This window comes from Brachyhypopomus gauderio, chromosome 15 (assembly GCF_052324685.1).
Source record: "Brachyhypopomus gauderio isolate BG-103 chromosome 15, BGAUD_0.2, whole genome shotgun sequence".
NCBI classification, from domain to species: Eukaryota; Metazoa; Chordata; class Actinopteri; order Gymnotiformes; family Hypopomidae; genus Brachyhypopomus; species Brachyhypopomus gauderio.
Window position 1 is genome coordinate 16,017,347 of NC_135225.1, and position 21,709 is coordinate 16,039,055.

Consider the following 21,709-nt stretch of genomic DNA (forward strand, 5'->3'; position numbering starts at 1 on the left):
CAGGCAAATTTTATATGTGGCCAGTTACACTGGAGCCCATCACATTCACAGTTTGTTAGTCAGTCTCTCTGCTCTTCATCACTGCTCCCTGGGTGAACAGGACAACTGCTGACCGGATATTATTTGGGACAATTCCTAATACACCATTTACACCGACATGACAGTGGCACGATTGTGGGTGTTGAGCACAGCAGTCACGCAGGCGTTTTTACAAATTTCAGTGTAACTGCTGGGTTGAGAGTGTCCCAAAATATCCAGCCACACTGTGATCCTGTGGTCAGAAATGGGCCGTTGCATTGTGCATGGCAACATTTGGTTAAGGGCTACAGCCTCTCTACAACCACAATGTAGACATTTTAAATAACGTGTCTGGTGAGTGAAACTGCACTTTTATTCCAGAATAAGAAATGAACTTCTCTTTTCAGAGGAGTGGGAGCAGATATAGGATTTATTAACAAAAATAGGGACAATTCATGTAAAACAAGCACATATTTTATTCCATAATACCATGTATAATGCAATTGCATATCTTTGGCGAAAATAAACTATAAACATTTTTATTAACAGAGGTTAGCATACAAAAACCACATGGTTTGTGTCTGTCTAACAGACAGGGGAAAAATATAATAAACTGATACTGAGGTGGCAGCTTGAGTTAGAAAAACAGGAGGAAAATGAAAAGTCGCGTTTCATATAATGAAGCCGTGACCATGTCAGCTCCCCAACAGAGGGAAGGAATTTCCAAGTACCCGACAATCATAAGATAATATTAAGACAGGTCATGAGGGATGAGTAATACATTGTGTTCAATGAGTGAAAACCCATCACAAAGAGCTTAGGTGATGGGTACAAATCATATCAAGCTTTTTTAGTTGGCAATGTCTTCTCGCTCACACAGTTCTTCCCCAAAATGCAATCTTAAACCAATAATAAACACCGTTGCACAACAGCACTGTTAAATAAGGAACAATAATGCCTATTTCCAGAAAATGGATGAATGATATCATATGAGCTGGCAGTTCATAATGGCAGTTTCTGATACATAAACATAAAACTTATATATTAAAATCTTTGGGGTGATTTAGTTTGGGGGCAATTTGGAATCATTTGTGGCAGAAGGCTGGCTCCTGCCCAGCTCCAAAATTCAAAATATATCACAGTTCTTTAGCAGAGAGAGCCAAAATAGGATTTGGCATTAATTAAAAGCCCCTATCAGAAGGCATGGCATCAGTGATAAAACACTTGGAACACTTTTTACTTCAGAACAAAATGATATTTGTGATGCGAGAAGTCTGGGTGAAAAAGTCCTATTACCCTACCCTTCCTCCCAAAATTGCAAGAAATATGGACATCATTAACTCAACAGGATAACTTCGTGGCAGTGATTAAATTGTTTTGGCACAGGTCATGCATTTGTAATGAACTGCCCCTGGGCTTAACAATTAATGCTGCACTATTGTACAATTTTCTTTAAAAAGTGTTTTTTCCTCAGGGGTGAGGGGTGGGGGGGGGGGGGATGTTTTATTCTATGATGGCACAACACAGAGCCTATTCAACATACCAGTAAAAATAATAGCAGTAAAATAATGACCTTGAACTTCAATATTCATAATGAGGTCTTCTGATCCCAGTGTTATCTTCACTACAAACATTAAACCCCCTTCCTTATTGGCAGGAAATCCAGCGATACCAGTGAGTGTTTCTCTGAGCTCTTTACAACACCTCCTCGCCCGCTCCAGTTCCCACGATCTAGGGCTTCATAAGATGATTAATCAAATTAGGGTTATTAGAATGAAAGAAACGCTAACCTATCAAGACCAGACTAACACTACTGTAAGCATCCATTAACTACTGTAAAAGTGTAGCTTGTGGTTTGGGCTTTGATGCACCGGTACAGTGCAGAAATGAATATAGTAAAAAGCAGAACTGTACCAGTTCAGGTTGGTTCAGACTGGTCCTTTTCTATGGCCAGGTGTTGGAATGCATCCTAATTAAAGGAATGCTGCTGTGGTGTGACATGGTGGTGCTACTGAACTGCTTTCCTTCAGCCTGCCAATCAGGAAAAAACTCGATGCATCAGACCTTCCACTCGTGACCCCCGTCAGTGCAGGCAGGCACACCCTAAACAAGCATGCACACACCCCAGTATACACACACACAGACTCAAACGTTCAAATGTAGTTACTACGGCTGTCATTGTTTGTTTTGTTGTTGTTTTTTGCATAGGTTGTAAACAGATAGGAAAGAAAAACAAAAAACTCAGCTGCACACGGAACAATGAAGGGACAGGAAGATGAAACAGCAGTGGCAGGAAGCAGTAAAGGAGAAAGACACTGGCTAATGTCATCAGTGTGGGGTTCTTTCCTTTTAACAATTTTCAAGGTCGATCCCCAGTTTGAAGTCCTCCCAGTGGAGATCCTGTGATTCCAGCATGGCGCCGCAACGTCTAAAACAGAGCCCTCAAACTGATAGGAGTCAAACTCGATAGCCTGCAAGGAGTTTAATCCAAAAATCCTGCCATCAGTTCAAAACGATCACTTCCCTCTGCACTACGATTCCACATTGTCAGCACAGCCAAAACCAAATATCCTCCGATCTGAAGACCAACATGATTAGTGCCAACAACTGTGTTGGATGGGAATTATTGCATCTGCCTTTGTATGGCAGAAGATGAAAGGAGGAACTTGGGCTGAGGTGGTCTACCAACAAATAAAAAAACAAAAAGCCTCATAACTGTGGTATTATTATGGGGGTATGTTCTTTTTTTTGACACAGGGGTGGTTAGTTCTGTGTACATTTTAGACATGCACTCATTCGCTCTATAAACACCACAGGTTCACTTAGAGAAGGAGGACACTGATTTGAAGAGGAAGCATGCAAAGTAGTTATAGTGAAGGAATAAAAATGTTCATCTTTTTCCTGAAACTTGATTTTCAGGTGTCTGATATCTGAAACACACGCAATTATTTTGGGATAGGTATAAAACTTTTGCTTTTCTCTGCCCTCACACAAAAGGCTTTGTATGGCTTAGTTCTCCTGTGTGAATGGTAGTATTGCCGTAGCTTAAACTAGGTTGGGATATAGTCTTAAAAAGGGGGAGGGGGTCCAACATAAAAAAGAACATAAAAATGTCATTGATCAGGAAAAAGAATGAGGCACAGTCACTGCCGCACAGTCTGGGCACAAATTCCAGGCACACGCATACAACTCTCATTTCTGAAACTTTTCTGTTTTTTTGCTCTTGACGGCCCGCTTGGACAGGTCCAGACTGGAACGGACACCAGCCAGGTGCAGGAGGGAGCCGGCCGCCTCCTTCAGCTCCTCATCCAGCTCTGGCCGGGCCTCACGCCGCACCCTCTTGCAGGGAGTGGGGCACTTGAGGGCAGCTGAGCGCCGGGGGGTGACAGGGGTCCGCTGGGGGCTCCGCTCTTCCTCTGAGTCTTCATCGCTGTGAAAGCCCTCACTGCCGGCCCGCTGTCCCTGCGCCAAATCACCTCTGCCCACTCCGCCCCCACCGTCGTCGGAGAAGGAGAGCGAGGGAGGGGAGGATGAGGAGGAAGAACGGGAGGAACAACGCTGGAAGGAGGAGCTGCTGTAGTTGTGGTCTTGTTTTGGGTCACTGCTCACCAACACCGAGTCGGGTCTGGACAAGTCCATGGGGCTGTCAGGGTCAGCTGAATGAGAGAAAGAAAACATGGATTTTGGGTGGATTCTACCCTGTGACCCATTATCTCCTGAAAAACCTGTTAGCCTGTGAGACTTACAGATAAGAGTAATGTATTATAATTGTCATAATGCACTTCAATGCACTAGAAAATAGCAATGTTGTTCAATTAAATTCGCAATAAAGAGACAAAATATTTGAACACAAGGCAAAAGCAAAAACAACATAGGACACATTGAAAGTACCTCAACTACTGAGGATGCTTCTATTAAGGACTCTTCTGATAGCAAGCTTGGATGAAAGAGTGGTTAAGCCTCATCAGGGGTGTAGAAGACTACAGCAATATGCTTAATAAGAACAGAGATGTGTGAAGAGAGAGCAGTGCTACTCTAATTAGGCACAAGTGGTATTTCAAGCTACAGGCTGCTACAGAGTTCTTGACAATATTTACAAGGTTGACAATACTGCATAGATATACGCAGTATTTGCTGGGCATTCTACAAGAAGATATTCTATTTCAAGTAGTTATTAGAAGTGCATGATATATCAGTGGCTGATGTGCTGACTAGGGCAATTTTGAATGTATCGTCATCTTTATCAATTTTAGAAATAATTACAACAAAATTTTCATCTCTCCTACAGATTAAGCCTTCTGTTTAATTTAGGCCCTATTTGTATATTGCCACAGTTCAAAGTTACATATAGTTATAAAAAGAGCTTAAATTCAGAGTTTGTTAGTTTTGTAAACTGAACACAATAGAGCAAATTTCACATCAGGTTTAATGCAGTTTGTTAATTAGTTTACTCATTTAGCAAAGTATCTGATTTTGGTGGAGTTTTCCAGTTATGCGTTTATTTTTGTCTGGGAGATTTGCAGCCGTAGGATTTCGTATATCGCTACCAATTCAAGACATAAAATGGCACTTCACATTTGATAAGTGTTGGAAAATAAAATGTGTGTATGTTTACAATAATTGTGATATCTGGTGGACCTGTGACTTCTGACAACTAAAATTTATTAATGACCCATTTTCAGAGTTTAACATGTCTTACACCAACTGCACTTCAAATATAGATTATAGTTTGATTGCTTTAAAATCCATGAAGGTAAAATGAGCAGTTACTATTGTTGGCTAATGATCAGTTATAATATCAGCCTAAGAAATTCAATACTGATGCATCCGTAGTTATTTTCAGATATATTTTTTAAAGAATTCACATTCCATCCTTGCTGGATCCTTGCTGGATGGAATGTTAAATTATAATTGTTTTTATTAAGTAAATATCATAGATCATGAGCATTGTTCCATGCTTTCATCCTGTGTGCCTTCAATGTTGTGAGATACTAGTCATTTATCTCAACCATTTATCTCTTTTGGACTCTGTCCATCTGCAGTAGTTTAGGCATATATTTATACATATATAGTTTATACACGTTGTGGACAGAGTTTAATGGAAAGGGGATCTTCACCTCACAGCGCCAGGAGAAGAGAAGAAGAAAGAGCTGAAAAAGAAAGGAGGGAGGTGGGCAGGTTTCTCTTACATGGGTCGCCGTGGTGCCCAGGGGCAGAGTTTAAGAGCATCATAGCTGTGGCAGCGTCAATATCAGACTCTGAAAGAGAAAGGAACACACATGGCATTGAGCAATCTGAGCTCTTTCTCACTCACTCTCATAATCTCATTCTCTCTCCCTCTCGATGTTTGTGTGTGTGTGTGTGTGTGTGTGTGTGTGTGTGTGTGTGTGTGTGTGTGTGTGTGTGTGTTCGGAGGGAGGGGGTGGAACAGGGGCTGGGGTTTCTCAGTTCCCATGCCACCCTTCAGGAAATCTGAATTATTCATTACCAGCCAGATAGGGGAGAGTGAGCTGCCTCCGTAGTCAAGGTTACAGAGAGGGGGGACAGACAGAAGGAGGTGTAAGACACTGTCATTTCAGTCTACATTGAATAGTCTTCATCAGCCTGCTCCATTTCTGCATGCGTGGGGCTCCCCAGACCCAGGCTTAAAGCAGACTCTGATTTGTTTAACAGAAAAACACTTGTATTCACAAAGGTGATTTCACAAGCATAGATTCAATGAAGTCCTAGTTGAAATCCAATTTATAAAGGACAATCCAGTCTGTTATTGTTAATTATTCCACAACGCAGCTTGGGAGTAGAGTGGGAATCCAGCACTGTGGGAGCCACTGTGGGTACGAACAGGAAGTACACAAGCTTTCAAAACTGACGGAAAAAGGTGGCGCGTTTTGTTCACATGGCTTTTTCCAGGTGGTACAGTGAGCCCAGAAGAAAGGGAAATCTCATCCTTATGAAGCAGTGTCCTAATGCCATAATGTTTCTAACAATGATTTTATTTGGTCTTGGCTGGCATATTATGGGTGTTGCCAAACAATATCTTGGCACTGATGTTTTGGGAATCAGTTTGCAACCAAAATATATCACCTGTATGCAAACCATCTTTTTTAGATATCTCAAATATATTTGTGCATAACTTGGCATTTTGACCAGGTTTTCACCGAAATAATCATTGCTGGCTAAAGTAATCACAGGGTACATTCTTAAAATGATTTCAGTCAAGTAGCATTTCCATGTTTTACTGAAATACTTTGGGCATTTATCTGATTATGACAATAAGACAATAAGAATGAATCAATATGCTTATTGATTTAATAAAATGGATAAAAACGGGACACATGAGACAGTAAAAGATAATACTAAGTGGTTACTCCTGTGTGGAAGAACCTTTGTTAGTCCTCCATCGTCACTTTGATTTCAGTCTGAAAATCAATGTGGCATAAGAGTTTCCTGAAAATATATAAGGGTGTCGGAGAATGAATAAAACGAGAAATGCCTCACCTTTGAGAGAGCAGTCCTGTAGAAAGAGATTACGGGAAGGTGAGAAGGCACTGCCAGAGAAACAGAGAAAGAGAGAGAGGGAATGAGAGGGGTGAGAGAGAGAGAGGGAGAGAGAGAGAGAGGGAGAGAGAGAGAAAGAGAGAGAGAGAGAGAGAGAGAGAGACAGTGAGGAACAGGGATAAGATCAGAGAGCAATTCACCGTCAGTGTGTGTGTGTGTGTGTGTGTGTGTGTGTGTGTGTGTGTGTGTGTGTGTGTGTGTGTGTGTGTGTGTGTGTGTGCGCGTGTATGCCCAGGAGTGTACATGTGCATCTCACCTAGGTGGGGAGTCAGGAGGTGTGCAGAAGCCATGGGGCACAGGGAAGTGCTGTTTCTTTAGGGCTTGGATCAGATTCGGCCTGTACTCAGGGTCCACACACCACAAAGAGCCTTTCCCATTTACCTGAAGCAGCCGCAAAGAAAGCAAATTTAAAAAACATCCTCCAGATCTTAGCAAACATCTTCACATTTAACTATCTGACAAAGGCCATTTGGGAGTGAAATTAGTTTGCTTTCAGTATAAAAGCGGATTTTTTAAATGGCAGTGAGCAAAGAGTGAGGAAACTAGTGTGAGAAAGAGCTTGAATGGATGAATGAACCGAGAAAGAGAAAATGTGTCAGGCTGAGGGATGATCTTACACCAGCACTAAAGGAGTCAGTGACTAGAAAGTGACAGTTCCGAGAGCCTGCACAAACCCTGTCCTTCACAGAGACAGAGACAGAGCTGGTTTCAAATGACATCACCAGGTTTCAATTGCCATGACAACATTTCCTCCTTCCTGTTTATGAGCTGGCTAGTAATCTGAGTCAAGGTTATCGTTCTCCTCCCACCTACTACACACTCTCATTCTGAGATCTAATGCTGAAGAACTGCCTTCATATAGACCACTGAGCATCGTAATCAGACTGCCTTCATATAGACCACTGAGCATCGTAATCAGACTGCCTTCATATAGACCACTGAGCATCGTAATCAGACTGCCTTCATATAGACCACTGAGCATCGTAATCAGACTGCTTTCATATAGGCCACTGCAGCTACCCATGTCACTATGTAGCACTTGTTTAATATCAGCAACACTGTGCAGCACCTATTTAGCATATGAAGTAACCTGAAAAAGCACCTACTTACTTACAATAAAACAGACTTGAAACAACGGTAAAATAAGATACATTATAAATATACCAGCAATAGAAAAACCTACTGACCTTTCTGCACTAACTCTCTAACACAAACAGCAGAGCACACACTGATACTCTGTCTGCATCTTTCTCTGCAGACTCTCCCTGGGAGGAGCTCTAACCTTGACTGGATTCAGACTCTCTCCTACCTGTCCTACGTCCCAGCAGTTACCATTTGCTTCATTTGCTACTATTATGCAAACAATCACTCAGTCATTAAATTAACCAATTTATACATTCTTTTTAGAGCTAGTATATAGGCCTAGTTAATACAAATAAAATAAACAACCAACAATTACACAAATAATTTAAATATCATAACACACAATTAGTTAATTGAAGCAAATTCAATCAGCTTTTGTAGATATGTTGGTGAGGGTGCAGGGTTAATTATTAGTATTTTGTTCAAGGTCATAATGTGCCATTATTATGTTTTTTCAAAACACAATTTTTGCCAAAATTGGTGAACCAGTGGTGAACACACAGAGCACTGCTACTCACTAGTGGTAAACAACTCAGAGTACTGCTACACCATAGAGTACTGCTCACCTGCGCATATTTACGAGGAAGGCTTTTGTCCCCAAGAGTCCACTTAATTTGTCCCTGTGCAACACCTTATTAAATACTGTTACCGTATTTTTTGTCCTGTATTTCTTTTAAGATATTGATAAATACTTAATCAATAGCTGAGAACTGAGAATCCATTACCTTTCTTTATGGGATTACCAGTTTTGGATGGGGACTAGACTGATTGAATAAGCCAGAAATAATGAAGAACACAGCAAGAATAAAGAACCCAGCCACAGTGACTAACCCAATAGTGAATAGCCAAGCCATACTGAGTAACACAATACTTTGGTGTTTTGCCAGCATGCTGGAATAGGAGGTATTTAGCCTAACTTGTCTCTGTGATAAGCCTCTGTCAAAAGCTGTAGATATGAAGATCAAATACATGTATGAAATTATGTATTTGGCAATGTGGATCAGGAAGAGAGAGGGAGAGAGAGAGGGAGAAGGAGTGAGAGAGAGAGAGAGAGAGAGAGAGAGAGAGAGAGAGAGAGAAAACAGGTCCTGAAAAGCACCTCAGCAGGGTCTCTGAGCTCACCTTCCCAAGGCTCTTTTCCACCTTACGGAAGCACTTGTTGAGAGACAGATTGTGGCGCACTGAGTTCTTCCAGCCAGTGGGGGCGCTGGAGAAATAAGGGAAGTGTTCCAAGATCCATCCGTAGATGTCCTTCACGGGAAGCGACTTGCTGGGCGACTGTTCGATAGCCATGTAGATGAGTAGGGAAAAGGAGAATGGCGGTTTGGCCTTCAAAGAGTCCCGCTCAGTGGCGCGAGAGGATGCGGAGGAGGCCGAGGAGCTGGGTAAACGCGCAGGCCTGCCCTCAATGTCGAAGAGTGGGCTGGGGCTAGCCTGGGCCTCAGGCCCGCCCAGTGTGAAGTTCTGCAGGAGATTCTCGTGGAGCCAGTTGAGGTTGGTGAGCTCCTCATCATCAGCGGACACACGATCCACGCTGGTGGCCAGGGGGCTGGACGCGCACTCAGCCTCAGGCAGAGCAGCTACCCTGCAAGGCGCCCGCGCACACACCTGATCCTCCAGCACACCTGGGGACTCTGCTTTCTTATCCGGTGACATACCGATGATTGGACCCATTAAACCAAGGAGGTCTGGGTAAGGGGAGGGGAAAAAACTGTGAGATACATATGACCGTTACATTAAACCAGAACCAGAAAGGTTATGTTTGAAGAGAAAATTATACCACATACTTAAATTATTTACTGAGCTATTGAAATGATTTAATCAGAGTGTGTGCCTCTCTACCCTCTCTGAACACCCTTGGAGAGGTTCTCCTTGATGAGGGCCCATGAGGAGCAGGCCTCAAGTGGCCAAGATGATGTTAGTGTCTCTCTTCTCCCCTCCCACCTCCTCTCACCCCCACACACAGTGATTCAGTCATCAATGGCAATGATAAACAGTCCAGGAAATTGGCCTTGTTGTGCTAGAAAACGCCAAAGGGACTCAAGAAGGAAAAACAGATCAGCCTTGAGAGGTATGTCTCCACCACCCAGACATCACCACAGACACGTGCGTGGCTGGGTTGCTTAGGCAACCTCTTAGCCAGGGCACATCTATAGCAATTACTTGCATCAGTGTGAAAGGTTCTGTCCATTGGAATTAAAGTGCTTCGGGAGCGTGGCTGTCTGTCCCTTCAGTTAAACTGAGGTCCAGCAATTTGGAATCACAGATTTTCATTCATCATTACAGAGAGCGAGTGTGTTTGGCAGTATTATCCCTGCAATACGAGTTTTTAACACTGTATTACTGATATGATTCAAATATGATTACTATTTTTGTCATTTCTGCCAACCGACATCGGATGACCTGCTGTTAAGTCCATCCACACAAATATTATGTCAAAGTGTGGTGGCATGACTCCAGATGTAGCATTAAGAGAAGAAATTAGGTCAGCAGCAGCAGCAATCAGCCAGTCCCTCCTATCTTCTCCAAGCTTAAATCTATACCCTTAACATCACCATGACAACCAGTATGTCGCTTCATTTAGGGGGAGGGGCATAGCAGTGGGGAACGTGAATGAGAGCAGAGTGCAGGAAAGGCCATCGAGGACAGCAATCTCCCTCATCATCATGCCCCCAGAACACAGAGCCCAGGATGGAGGGTACAGAATCTTGGGACGCTAGATGTCCCAGCATGCATTGGGCTGGAGAGGGATGCAGAGAGGACAAGTACACAGGAGAAGGTGGAGGCTTTGGTTCAAATCTGGGTCATACCATCTCCGTGTGTGTTAGAGCTGGGGGATATATTGCAAATATCGATAATTCGAAAATTAATATATTCGTTATATCGAGTATAACAAAGACACGCGGGTTTCTACCTGAGCACATTTAAAACATTGTACACACATCCTGTTCAATTATTTTTCTCGCGCGCGTCCCCAAGCTCGCACATACAAACAAACACACGCCACGTTGCCCTGCCATTTATGCGGCTGTAGCAGTTCTCAGCACGTTTATCAGTTTCACTCATTTCTACTAGGGGTGGGCGATACTCGGAATTTTGGTATCGATACCGATACCGATACTTCCAAAGCGTTGGGGGGGGGGGAGGGGGGGGGGGATACTTTTTACTTGAAATTATAATCCATTAATATAATAATTTATATTAAATTATATATATTTTTGCTGATGCTGGTCCGTGCCAGTGATTATGCCTCGTGCCAATGGTGGCACGCGTGCCATAGGTTGCCGACCCCTGCTGTAGACGGTCAACCAGTTTCATCTGTGGAAAATTCAATTAAAACAGGCGAATACATCACAATTAAGCCAACTACAGGAAAGTCTGATGTATGGAAGTCATATTCCATTGTAATTAATGGAGAGGGAAATCGGCTTGTTGTGATTGATATCAGAAAGTGTTGGTGTACGTCACCTGACGGCATGTGTTTGGACTGTGGTAAGAAATGGGACAGCGCGATCCATCGCTATATTACTGTTTTAATAAATACATAAGAAAATTTCAAGTACAAAATCTAATTATTTCAATTCATATTAGTATTGCGGGCGGGGGCGACAGAAATGTGTATGTGGCGGGCGGGTGCGGGATTAAAACAAGCGATTTTTTGGCTGGTGCGGGCGGGAGCGGGACTAAAACAAGCAGGTGCGGGCGGGAGCGGGATTAAAACAAGCGATTTTTTGGCGGGAGCGGGCGGGAGCGGGATTACAACAAGCAGGAGCGGGCAGGAGCGGGATTTAAAAAGCAGTCCTGCGCAGACCTCTAAACTGCAGCAAAAGAATCGATATTTTCGCCGTGGTATCGATCCGATACCGATCCTCACCTTTGTATCGATACTATCGATTTAAATATCGATCCGCCCACCCCTAATTTCTACCTCTTTAACTGAGTAGGTCAACAATGGACAAAAATGAAACCAGTGGCAAGCTTTAATTCCAGAAAAGAGCATGCACTGGTCGGTTGTATGGAAGTGGTTTGACTTTCGCAGGGATGATGCTGAACAGAGTAGCCTAAGGTTTTGTGCAAATTGTGCGTTAAAAACGTTGCAACTAAAGGTAGCAGCACAATAATTTATTTCATCATAAACTACACCATCCAGAGCAGTTTGCTGAGTCAGCGAAATATGAAGAGGAGCAAATTAAAGACGAGTAAAACCCACTCCTTTGTCAGAGGAAAGCAAATCACACTGGCAGGTTCTTTTTCAAAAGTTATGCCATATGAGAAGACAAGCAAATGGTGGCAAGAAATACCATGCTGTGCCAATCTATTTGGCTCGAGACATTGTGCCATTAAGCACAACGGAGAAAGAAGGATTCAGGTTACTTAAAATGATTGACCACATGTACGAACTTCCTGGTCGTAAATACTTCATGAAGCAGGCGCTGCCTAAATTCTACAATATCGTTCGAAATGAGATTTCACAAAAGTTATCAGAAACTAGGTACTTTGTGCCCGAGTAGAACATGTGAACCATGCATAAGTTTTACAATACATTTCGTTGAAGACTGGAAGCTAAAAGTTACTGCCTGCAAACCTACTTTCCAAATGACCACACAGCTGAAGTCATCGCACACAAGGACTACAAGATGCTCCAAAATCCTGGGGATTACATGAGCAAAAGCAAGTCTGTATCACAACGGACAACGCAAGAGACAAATGGACAAGGCTGCAGGGTTTTAGTCATCGCTTGCACTTAGCGATAGGTAAGTAATGTTAGTCTTTACAGTTTCAATGAGACTTAGCAACATTCTACAATACTGGAGAACATCTCCACGACTAAAGTAAACTTTGCCTTGACAACCTGCACTGAAAAAAATACTAATAATTCAACTGGTGAGATTGAATAATTAATCGTTTTTTTGTGCAAGTTGCCAAGGCAAAGTTTACTTAAACTGGTGAGATATCAATCATTTGATTTGAACTATAATTAAAACACATTATGGAACACAAGTTCCATAATGTGTGGAAGTTCCCCCTCTGAAAGGGTTTTTAGCACCAGCGATAATATTGTGACCTGTCACAAGGGCATCACTGAAACCAGACACTGTCGATATGCTTGTGTTCCTGTCCCAAAACTTGCACTAAAGGAGACAGGGAGACACACAGACACACACACACACACACACACACACACACACACAGAGTGTACACAGCTTTTCTTAAATTTAACTCGGTTTAAATAACAAACTTTTATTTGTTATTATTTATTTTATTTATGTGTTTTTTACTTGGATATGTCCTATATATGTTTTTATGTTTGGAGCTTGCTTTACAAGATGTACATAGTTACAACATGTCTGCAGAGTGTGCATCACATATTTCAGACATACAGATAATTACAGTTAGATAATGCAGCATGTTCTTTATGGTGGTACAAATAAACACTAATCCTTCAACATTATATTTTGTTATGGCTTTCATATCGTATCGTATATATATATATATAAATATATCGTATATATTTCTTTTAGGCATATCAAGATATGAGATTTTTGGCCATATCGCCCAGCCCTTGTGTGTGTGTAAGAGCAAGAAACATGTTAAAGTGGGTCCAGGTTCATTGGGAGGCTGCAGGTCAGTGGTCCACTGATTTCTCGTCACCTCCAGCAACAGGGCTGGAGAAGCAACAGCTGATTCCACTCACACAGAAGGCACAGATCCAAAGGGAGGAGGATGTCTAAAACATGAGCATCCAGGAGCCGTGGAGTAAAAGCTGGAGGAGACGATGAGTGGAGCGAGACAGCACGAGGTAGCACCATGGAAACAGTAGATATTAATAAATAAGTCATTCTGTCTATGATGAGTCTCAGGGAAGAGGAGCAATCACACGTCAGGCAGCAACAACAATGCTGCCCATTTGCGTTACAGCAAACCTTCCTCCACAACAGCAGAAACAAAATCCTCTTCGCTTGGGAGAGCATGTAGTGGTCAAGTGCAGCTCTGCACACAGTCTAACTGACATTGACAGTGACTGCACATCTTGCTACACTTGAACAGAAAGGCATCGAGCGCATGAGACGCTTACACCTCATCATTAACTGATGTGTAATGACTGAGGGCCACAATGTGCTCTGTTCAGAATACACAGGTAGTTGGATGTACTGCATTGCACAGGATAGTACTGCAGCTAATCAGAACTGCAGACATTTTCTGCTGTTGTCATAATGCAAGTATGCACTCAGCAATGCTTCTGTTAACCCATTAACATTCGCATGGCTCTACTCTTTAGCCTCTTGGTTAACCTTAAGCAGCAGAAATGCTCAACGTGACTTAGCGCAGCAGCTCTAATCACTCCCAGGTGCTGTGGCACAGGAGCGAAGGGGCACTCAGGCCTCAAAAGCACAATCCCACTACATCTGACGATCCGAGAGCTGGAGACAGGCTGCCCGGCGGGTGGAGTGCCTTTTACGTGATTAGCTCGCAGTCAGTTATCATCGTTGTTATGATTATTGTAATTAGCGTTGCACTTATCGAGAGGCATCAAAGCGGCAGCCGGGCAGAGGGACGCGGTGGTTAATGGGCCACTTGTGAGTGAGCAGGAGGGGAGGAGGGGGAGCTACTGGGAGACAGAGCCGGCAAAGACGGATCGGGCTGGCCACACAACACCCGCCGCCTCATCTGCAAGTTAAAAATCCCACTCGAGCTCCCGGGCCTTTCACGATCGCACAGAGCGAGAGAGGGAGAAGGGGTGGAGTGGAGAGGGAGGGAGGGAGAGAGAGAGGGGGAAAAGGAGATAAAGGCAGAAAGCAGGAGAGAGGAAGAGGAAAGGAGAAAGAGGTAGACAGGAGGGAAGTAGAGAGGAGTGCAGGAGAGAGAGGAAAGAGGGAGAGTGTGGGAAAGAGCAAGAGAGAAAGATAGAAAGGGAGAAGAGAGAAAGAGGGAGGACAAAGAGGAGAGAGGGTGCACAGGAACAGGAGCCAAGCATGGTTCCATTCCAGCGCCATTCATCACTAAAGGCACGACAGTGCAGGTGGTGATCCAAAGTGGCCTCTCCTGTAACCTACCCAATGTAGGCTGCACACCTAAAATGCTTTTGAGGGTCCAACATGACCAAAAGAAACATGACCTCATCCTCACCATGGCTTTCTGTTCATTTATTTATTTATACAAACATGACATCCCCCCCACCCCCCCGATGGCTTTCTGTTTATTTGTTCTAACCAAAGAGCAAACTTTTTTTTATAGTAGGCCTACTCAATGTCTCTTAAAACTGCTATTGTGAGGAGGTGAATGTGAGGAGATCAATAACTACAGGAAGTGCTGAGGCCAGCATTGGCACACTACACATCCTCACTCAACACAAAGACAAGGCAGATACACAGGCAGACTGTGGGCTCCAGCCAAAAACATTTAACATTAAGCTTTCAAAAACTGCCTTGTTATAAATTAGCATTGCATGTGCAACATTAATTCAGAATATCCTCACCACAAGTTGTATTGGCAGTTTGTAATTTCAGTCCAAATTTGAACTGAATTTTAATTGGCATCAGTTTTAATCAGGTGATTCAATCCAAAACAAAGATTTGAAATTAAAATGGAAATGTCCAGCCATACATAAAAAACAAGAGAGAGAGAGAGAGAGGAGATCACACACAAAGTGACCATGAAAAATTCCTTTCAAAATATTTCATATAAAGATAGTGCTCAGAAAAAAGCACTGAAACAGATCCCACTGTGCGAATTGTGGCAGTAAATAGAAATATAAAATATGAATACGAAACACTCATAAGTTTTTGACAACAAGGGGGAATGACCATTGTGTTATATGAGAGTAAAGAAAATATCCGTGTTTGAGACAGCGAGCCCAGCCGTTAATGGCTCCACCTCAAGTTGCCCCAGGTGTTTATACACGTCAAACCCTGTGTTTAGAACGTCAGCCCTCCCAAGGCTGTTATTGATAAACAAGAAACTGTTGCTAATAAACTTATGTGGCCACAAAGATATGAAATGTCTCTCATACACGTAAAGGTGTGTCACAAACTCAAAGGAAAACACATTCAGACTCAACAGCATTACTTTCTTTTAACACGCTTGACAAAAGTGATTCATTTGGAATATTCCGGTGTCTCACCACTGGGAAGCCAAAGTCTTTCAAAGAAGTAGGCTAATAACAGAGAGACAAAGACAGGCAACAGTGGGAAGCCTAAAAATAAAGCAGGCTCAAAATGTTGATAGAGTGTTCTTGTGGTCATTTTAAAAATGAAGCCATGAAGCACTGAGCCGTACCTCTGTGTGTGTGTCTGTCTGTCTGTCTGTCTGTTTGTTTGTGTGTGTATTTGTGACTGTGTTGGAGGTCAGGTGCACTGACCTCCAACACAGTCATCATGGAGGTCATCATGCTTATGTAAAACATCCTCAAGGGATACTTTCCAAAGCGTACATGAAGACGATTCCCCTCCCCCTGTAGTGTCATAGGCCTGCCTCAGTATCGCACTGGGCCCCTGGCCACTGGAATCCACCCAGATAACAGCTTCAAAGAAGTTCGCAAAGTACAGTGCTTGGTGGCCTGACTGACAGACTGGAGGGTGTCTGACCGGCTGCCCCACGTCACTGACACTCCCTGGAGACAAGCAGGCAAATCCCACAAACATAGATGCTTCCACATTTCAACTCAATTCAGACTCTCTGATAAATTCTGGTAAACTCATGGAACTATACACAGTACAAAGTGTAACATGCCAGTAAGGACTCTTAAGTCTGGCTTGTTCTCTTTTTCTGTGAAAGGAAAAAACTCCAACAAACTTACTTAAAAGTTACCTATACATGTTAGCTAGAAGCTCAAACATTGTTTTGCATTTTGTTCATCATCGACCATCGGCTGATATTTGTTTGATATATTTAGATCCATTTGATTTATATTTATTTTAGATATTTAATATTATTTATTATTAATATTTCATTTTTAATATTTAGATACTTTTGATATTTTATATATTTAGATACATTTGAAGTTTTTAATATATATTTAATATATTTAGACATATTTGATATTTCTTAGATGTATATATTTAATACATTTTAGATATATTTCTTTGACAAGCTATCATAGGAGGTTTCTAGATCTCACTTGAAGCAAGAAGACAGGAACACAACCAGCACAAAGCTGTGGGATGCCCTGTGAAAGGCCCTGGACATGGGGAAGCTGCCTCATGGGTCCTCAGCAAAACAGAATGCTTTCTATTGGCTAACGATCCATCCATAAACTGCCTTTGCACGGGTCATCACATGGCCCCAGCTTTTTGGCTCTTCAGCTGTTTTCTAAACACTACAGCCCCGTTCATGGTAAAACATAAACTACTCCCCTCTGCACACCATGCAAGGTGTCCTGGAGGGGTAGTGGGGGGGCTCAGCTGTTGCCATGACAAGCGAAAAAGGTGGCACAAACTCACACGAATAAATGAGGAAGTGGGGAAATCTGGCAACTGTTTCACAAGTAACTGTATTCTGACACAAACAGGAGGAACAGGAACACAGGGATGGAATGCTTTCTGAACACCGCAGAAGTCACTTAGGAACCTGGGGCAGCAACCACAGCTGCACGTGCAAGTGAGCAGGGGAGTGATAAGCATCTGCCACTCACCTTTACACCCCCCCCCCCCCCCCCCCCCCCCAGGACGGCTGGTGCTACAGAGTGCTGCAATAAATACCTTTTTGCAAAGTACAGCTCCTTGTTAAGCATGATACCTAGAATTATATAGCATGGTGCTTTGCAATTGTCGCCACATCTACCTTGAGCAAAGCCCTTCTAAAAGTTGCTCTGTAAGGTAGTCTTTACAGTCTTTTTAATTAAACAATCCCTGTTTATTCAGGAAGGAGTGACCCACACAAAGGGCCATTGTGGCCAGTGACACAAGGCACAGTCTGGACTCTCGCTCTCAATCAGGCCAACGGATTCAGCATCGCTGTCAATGGGGGAGCGGGTGCCAATGGCAGTGTGTCTTAACCCTCGACCTCCAACAGACGGGTGGGGCGGACACATAAGCAAATGCTGAAATCAGCAGGGATTCACCGTGCCACTGTCATGGTGTAGCAATCGTGCAACTCAGAAAGCCGGTGAGATGCGGGTATCTCAGCGTAACCCAAGCCAACAGAGGAGCAAGTTCAAATGCACAGACGTTTGCCTCCCATAAGAGGAAAGCTTTGATGCATTTGCAACCCAAATTCAGACCAGCAGCCTATATTGGATTACGGTGAGCTGATGTCACGTAACCAAGACAACTGAAGCCTTGTGGGCTCATGGGGATGTCCCTCCTCCTGGTCGGCTGCGCTGGGTGAAAAAATACATAATGGGAATGGGTGTGTGTGTGTGTGTGTGTGTGTGTGTGTGTGTGTGTGTGTGTGTGTGTGGTGGGTGGGTGTGTGTGTGGCAGGAGGCGATGAAAAACGTGTGCAGCTGCAGGAGCTGAAAACAGTCACCTACCAACAAAGGCCCGATCATATCAACAGCCATGCATGGAACCCATGTTGGAGACTTAGTAAAGGCTGGTAGCCCACATTAAAAGGACGGTAGCCTACATGCAAATAAGTCTCATGTTGAACTGAAGTAGACAGGAATCCTTGATTTAAATCAAGATATCAAGCAAAAGAATATGCAAATAACTGAGGTGCATTTTGGTGTTCAGATCATGATTTGAAAATAATTACAGTAGTGATAGCTGCCAAATCATCTAATCAAAATGTTATTATAAACGGCCCAGGTGAGGTTGCGTCTTGTCCCTGACCTACAAGGACTATGTCAGGTCCAAACATACAGTAGCGCACCGTGAAGAAGGTTCAGTGGTCTGATCTTCTACACTAAAGTTCAGGACTTCTTCCCTAGAGGCAAATTGCATTTATGTTGCCTTTGTAAGACAGGACATCCCCTTCACTTGCAACACCCATCCGGTGGAGTTCAATCAGACACATCTGCTCCATATGCTGACCAGCGAACACTGACAATATTCTTAAGACTCACAGAGAGGGAACGAGACACTAAGCAAAACACCTACAAAGGTGGACCTTCAGTGCTTATTGCACAAGGACTGGTGAAGCTCATTTTGTTCTAATAAAAGCTAACCATCATTATGATGATGATATAACACAAGAACTTCCCAGAATTCACCAGGCTTCCAGATGTGCATGACCCATATATAAATGTGTCCTACTCATGTTAAGGACCAAATGTGTGCTCAGAGATGTGGGGCAGGTCAAACACATTAAAGGAAGTTTCTCTGTGCCTGTTCTGCACCATAATGGTACCATAATGTACCATAATGCTCTGCCATGACATGAGTGATTTCACATAATCAGAATTTAAAGGACCGTCACGCATGCAAATGAAAACATTGAGCATCTTTAGCTTAATACAAAACCTCCTTTCCCGACTGTCTCCAAAAGTCCATGGCCTGCTTGCTCGGTCAACAGTACACAGACAACTGGAAACCCTCAACTGTCTGGCAATAACATAACAGGTTGACTCCTCTTTTATCTTTTCTTTGTCTTCATTTGCTGTTTATCTGGGCTTCAGTTGTCAGCAAACAACATCTGTTCAACAAAGCAGACTGATTGGCTCTCCACCCTCTCTGCAATGCAAATGCAGAACTGAAATAGGTTTATTTTAAGACACTTCAAATTCCACTCAACATCACTGAGACCCCAACATTTAACACAAACACCCACGATTCCATGTCATGAAAATTGTCAGCGTCTTAAACTCATGACTAGCTGCAGAACAAAGAGTGTGTAAAAGGTTTGGGCCTCAGCTCTCAATCAGTACCTCCAGCAACCCATGTATACCTTGTAATCATGTAACTTATTGCTGATGTCAAACAAACATTAACTTCTCATCTGAGTTTGTGAATAAGGGTCATTAGAAACCTTGATTGAATTTTTAAGAGGATCATGGAGACATTAACTGTTCAGTGGAACAGATTTAAAGCAAATGCAAAACAGTCATTTGTCAAAGGAAAAACAATTGAACACAATAGATAATGTCTGCTAATCCATGTATCATCACTAGCACCATATCCAGATTAAAACTATGACTATAATAAATTCAGGAATAGTGGTAACGTTTGTTCAATCAACAGGCAAGACTCTGGCTCAAAATGGCTAACAGATTGCAGTGTCAATAAGGTCAAGCTTTCAGTGAAATGAAGGAATCAGACAAAAGAATGAGAATAAAATGTAGGACACTCAGGACTTTTATTAAGGTTGGTCAACCCTAAAACTCATCAGCATAACAAAAACTAGATTGATTAAAATATCTGATGTCATGACCATGTTTACACAAATCAGATGTTTGTCAAGCGCTGACAGGAAGTGACGAATATGTGTTCGGAATTTTCTTGTTGTGTAGGTGAAATGAGTCATCTAACTGTAAGTTGTGGACGTCAGCAATGCCTGTAGATTTTGAGGAAGCAAGTTTGTAGTCGCTGTTGGCCTTACCCAAAAAGCGTGAACAAAAACTAACCAGCACGGTAAAGGATCTCTTCGCCCGAGCTACGTTACATCAAAGTTGCCCTAAATGTTCGCATCGAGTTCACACAACCAGATGTAGCGTTGTCACCCCTTTTCAGTTCAAGCACAGTTGGAAGTACCCTGCCCATAATAAAAAATATTCTTGCCTAGAATCCAAACTGAACCAAAGGTTTGTTCTGGACCTGTCTGGGTCTGGGATCTTGACACAGGCAGCAAGTTTAGAACGAACTGGAAAGCAGGGGACTTGACAGCGAAAAAATATTTTGAACGTTGGTACTAGAGGTTTTGCTTTGTTGTGGAATTTTGCGCTCCTTTACCAATAGTTGCAGAATATGTTTTCCCGCGAATTTAAAACAACACGTACAATACAGTCGGCGTTATGATAATCTATATAAAAAGCAAATAACTGAAGCAATGGCGCCACCAAAAAACGAAACCTACGCGACATCCAGCGACCCACTTTTATCGCATTTCGACCTTCTGTACCAGCGAGCTACACCAGTGGCCTCAGTCACAAAAGAAGTTTGTTCTCACCGAGTCGGTCTGCATACCACGGACAAGGCAAAGGAATCACCCTATTAACCCGGCTGCCTAATTTTACAGCATATTCATCCGACATTTAGAGAAATATAAACACTGAACACATGTCACTAGAATGCAAAGTAAAAAAAAACACAGGAACTAAGCTCAGTGTGCACGTACCCGCCCCGGGTTCCCATGCTGAACTGGACCTCTGTTGCCTTCGGTGTAAGCCGGCAACTTTTCTAGAGCTACACAACTAAGCACAGTTAACACATTTAAAATTATTTTACGATTTTCTTCCACTACTTACAGTCATGCAAGCTGGTCCCTGTTTCGCAGCGCGGCAGAGGTTCAGTTCACCCACTGTTCTCATGTAGACGCCTGCCTCAAACTGAGTCAGTCGGTAATCAGCAGCTGCTTCCTCCATCCGCGCTGCGCTCGGATCACGCCGCACAGCAACGCTACCAAACCCCTTTGCCGTTGCTAAGGCAACAGACCCACTTCAGCCAATCATAACCCCTCCCCTTCGATATCCCCTGGCAACTGCCGCAGCGCGATAGCGCCACTGCTACAAGCTTCTTCATGGCCACGCCATTCTAAGTCAGTCATGTGTTTTCTGTGTCCTGCCAAACCTGTATTAGAAATCGCTTAGGTTTATTTTTTTTGTACGTGCCTTGTACTTTTAAATGATTGATATATAGTTTATTCTGTGTCAATGTGTCAAACGGTCCAAAACATATAGTGGCTTTATTCAATAATACATATGACTTTATTTAAAAAGCCATCATGTCAGGTGAAGCGTGCCCCTTTTTCATTACAGCACATGTTGACTTCATTGTCCAACTGACACATTTCTGATATCACACTGTAGTGTTGTTCTAACACCTGGGTGCAACAACTGAAGTTTCACAAGAACTCTCACTGATATAATCCAGCACGCAACACTTTGGTCCAGTGG

At 43.0% G+C, this 21,709-nt stretch overlaps 1 protein-coding gene across 2 annotated transcripts; it reads right to left on the minus strand.

Annotated features, from left to right (window-relative positions):
* Positions 1 to 430: 430 nt before the first annotated feature.
* On the minus strand, positions 431 to 21,221 carry foxn2a (forkhead box N2a). Of its 2 annotated transcripts, none has more exons than XM_076974069.1 (6): positions 21,062 to 21,221; positions 8,842 to 9,407; positions 6,833 to 6,957; positions 6,517 to 6,566; positions 5,208 to 5,276; positions 431 to 3,674 (listed from the first exon to the last, which is right to left on the minus strand). In XM_076974069.1, the coding sequence occupies exons 2-6, from the start codon at positions 9,391 to 9,393 to the stop codon at positions 3,211 to 3,213; spliced, it is 1,260 nt and encodes a 419-aa protein (XP_076830184.1). In that variant the 5' UTR covers positions 9,394 to 9,407; positions 21,062 to 21,221; the 3' UTR covers positions 431 to 3,210. The 2 variants fall into 2 exon arrangements, with proteins under 2 accessions (XP_076830184.1, XP_076830185.1); XM_076974070.1 differs by lacking the exon at positions 21,062 to 21,221 and adding an exon at positions 20,932 to 21,054.
* Positions 21,222 to 21,709: the final 488 nt, after the last annotated feature.